Source organism: Trichosurus vulpecula, chromosome 2, assembly GCF_011100635.1.
Source record: "Trichosurus vulpecula isolate mTriVul1 chromosome 2, mTriVul1.pri, whole genome shotgun sequence".
In the NCBI taxonomy this organism is placed as follows: Eukaryota; Metazoa; Chordata; class Mammalia; order Diprotodontia; family Phalangeridae; genus Trichosurus; species Trichosurus vulpecula.
In genome coordinates, this window is record NC_050574.1 from 83,516,689 (window position 1) to 83,520,261 (window position 3,573).

The 3,573-nt window shown below is 43.0% G+C and overlaps 1 protein-coding gene across 1 annotated transcript; it reads left to right on the top strand.

Annotated features, from left to right (window-relative positions):
- Positions 1–355: 355 nt before the first annotated feature.
- Positions 356–1,327, top strand: LOC118836527 (putative olfactory receptor 52P1). Its single transcript, XM_036743786.1, has one exon. It carries the CDS (start codon positions 356–358, stop codon positions 1,325–1,327), a length of 972 nt encoding a protein of 323 aa, XP_036599681.1.
- Positions 1,328–3,573: the final 2,246 nt, after the last annotated feature.

Sequence of the window (3,573 nt, forward strand, 5' to 3'; positions counted from 1 at the left end):
AGGAGTCTCCCTCCAGTTCCAAGGACTGCTCAGCAGAAAAGACTCTGTCACCCTACTCACACTGGGGCTCTCCTGGAACTATGGGTCATTCTTTCCTTACATAACAGGGAATCCCTGGGGTGAATTCATTAAAGACACATCTCCCTCATCAAGCTAGGGGCTCCACAAGGGAATAACATCTTTCCAAACAAATCTAAATCTCTCTGAGTTTGTGGTCATATCTCCCCTGAAAGACCAGGATGTTCTCCTTCTCTTCAGCCTTCCTCCTTCTTCAGCCATAGACAAAACACCAACCCTCTATGTCTCTACACAGAGGTGATTGCAGTACCACTAATACTTACTATCCCATCCTAGCATGTTGATCTCCAACCATTCTGGTGCTATGACCTTCACATTGCTGGGCGTCCCTGGCCTAGAGACACAGCATTTATGGCTTTCCATCCCCTTCTCAACCATGTTTGTTGTCATCCTCATGGGCAATGGTGGCATTCTTTTTCTGGTTGCAACACAGCCCTCCCTTCAAACACCCATGTACTTTCTCTTGGCCATGCTGATGGTGTCTGATTTGGTATCTACCTTGGCTGTACTTCCTAGGGTCCTCTGCCTCTTCTGGTTTGGTGTCCATGACATTGGCATCAAAGGATGCCTTGTTCAGATGTTCTTCATCCATTGTTCATCTGTAGTGCGTTCAGCCCTCCTTGTGGCAATGGCCTTTGATCGCTATGTGGCAGTTTGTGAGCCACTCCGTTATAGTACCATCCTGAACCACACCCTGGCAGGGCAGCTGGCATTGGCAGCTCTTGCCAAAGGAGTGTTCCTTATCTTCCCCATGCCATTACTGCTCCAGAGGCTGACCTTCTGCAGGACAGTCATGCCTCATACCTACTGTGACCACATGGCTGTTGTGAAGATGGCCTGTAGTCATACCAAGCCCAGCCGTCTCTACGGAGTGTTTGTATTCCTGATGGTGTTAGGGCTGGACCTGCTGCTCATTGGAGTCTCCTACGCACTGATCCTACATGCTGTGTTGCGCCTCTCATCCCGAGATGCCACTTTAAAGACACTTAATACCTGCTCAGCCCACTTCTTTGTAATCCTCATCAGCTATGTGCCAGCACTTTTCTCCTTCCTCACTCACCGCTTGGGCCCTATCATCCCTCCTCATGCACACATCCTGCTTGCTAATCTATACCTACTCACACCTTCATTGTTCAACCCTCTTATATATGGAATTAAGATGAAGGAGATCCGGTACAAAATGCCAAAATGTCTGTGCAGGAGGGATATTTTGGCCATCAACCCAGGACACAAAAATGGAAGTGAATGACCAAGATGGGTCTTTGACATTTAACCTGATGCTTTTGCCACACTACATTCCGGCTGGAAATAGAAATCTTAATCAGTCCCCCATACCTGTCTCCCCCCCAAATGGAAAATGTGTAGGCTCCTAGCACATACGTGTTGTAATTGTTTCATTGTCCAGATTCATTTAATCTGTCTTCTGCTGCCTCTGTAACATAGGATGTGTATGAATACTAGCCTCTCATTTAGATTGCGAGCAGCAATGATATCCAGATGACAAAAGAGACAGGGGCCAAACAGGGCCTATTCAACAAGTCCAAAAGGATTGGAAAGCACTGGTCCAAACACAAGATCCCAAAGCAAGAACTGAGGTAAAAAATATGAGTAAATAGAAAAAAAAACCAGTATTGTCATGGGGTATAGAATCTGGGCTCCCCTTTGAACTCTCCTTGAATCTCCCCACTTAATGGGGCATTTGCCTGAGGCTACAAGCCTTTCCTTATCCTAGGCCCAATTGTCCAGCTACTTCCCACCCTGGATCCTATCAAAATCCAGGTAGCCTTCTGCTACTTGCCACCCTTAATCCCGTTCTCTTGGTTCCTGGAGTCTGACCTCACCGCCCTGCCAGGGCCCCCAACCCCCACCCCATACTCAGACTCTTCCTCAAGACCCAACCCCTCCTCCCAGGACCCCAGGACTGCCCTAGATCCCTCTCACAATCTTTTTGTATGTAAGTTCCATCTTGCCTCCATGAAAGTACTCAGATTCAATCTAGCTCAGCATATTGAATCTGGCCGGCTTGTCAAAATGAGTGCCACAGATGGTGAGATTTCTTAAGACTCTACTTAATATGGCAAATCTTTAATAAACTTTGTTTTTCTCTTTGGCTGAAAGAAGGCTTGAGTCGAATTCATTCGAGCAGGACCCAGCCTGTGGGTATTTTGGGGTCTTGAGCACCCCTAAACCTCAACATATGGTACCCCAAACCTCATCAGTAGAACACAACGAACAATGAATTAAAAGATGATCAAGAGGTAAACACAGAAGAAGAGACTAAACCCACAGTAACCACAAGCAGACTCTCAGAGGAAAACAAAATGGCTTGGCCACCAGTTACAGAAAAATCTGGAAGAAATGAGCCAAGAGATAAAAAAATGAAATTATAAGTGAAGTGAGATCTTCAGAGAACTTGAGGAGTTGAAAGGAGAATAAATAGCTTGGAATGGTAGACTCCCTGAAAGAAAGAATGGAGGAAAAAAAAAGTTAACGTCTCCATGACATAATAAAAAATATTAGAACAAAGGTACAAACGTCGAAAAAAATGAGGTATCTACCCGAAATATTTGGTACATCTGCTATATAGGTTGAGAAGAAATAATTTAAAAATCATTAGACTCCCTGAAATCCATAACTAAATGCAAAACCTGCACACCATATTTCAGAAAATCATAAAAGAAAACAGCATGCATATTAGAAGATGTACACAAAAGAAAAATCAAAATTATCCTTTGGTCACTTCCTGAAGGAAACCACAAAACAAAAGCTCCCAGTAATGTCATAGTCGGAATAAAAAACATACAAGTCAATTAAAAAATATATTGCAAGTATTCTGGTTGCCCTGTTCCCCAGTCAGCCCTTGGAGCGGGGAGGGGGGGGGGGAAGGGTAGAAATGGGGAGAAAATTTGTAATTCAAACTGTTGTGAAAATCAATGCTGAAAACCAAATATGTTAAATAAATAAATCTAAATTAAAAAATAAAAAATAAAAAAAATATATTGCAAGTATCCAGAAAGAAAATATCTAAGACCCAGTCAAATATAGTTTCTATAGTTAGAAACACACAGTATTTGACAGCAACCACTTTAAAACGAGAGAAGATTTTGTATTATCATATTTCAAAAGGCAAATATAAAACCTTATAATAATAAAAAAAAACTTACCCTACCTGTGGGGGAAAAATTGATTTTTAATGGAATAGATCACTTTCAAGTAATGTTCATGAGTAGACTTGGATGAGTAGAAACTTAAATGCAGACGCAGGAGTCAAGAGACACCTAGAAAATAGGTGCAGCTGTAATGGGGTGATGGGATGTGGTCCTTAAAAGGAAAAAAAAACAACAACATATCTTTGAAAGCAACCCAGTCGCAGAATTTTCCCATACATTTCAGCAGCCCAGATCACTGGTGCCTCTACTCAAGGCCACTGGCCCACCCCAGCCCACCTACATCACCTAATTAGCTTACTTGACATCCCTTTCACTGTTGCTCTTG

What these genes read in the sequence shown, in the direction of transcription:
- LOC118836527 (XM_036743786.1), top strand. Translation starts at nt 356, where the DNA reads ATGTTGATCTCCAACCATTCTGGTGCTATGACCTTCACATTGCTGGGC.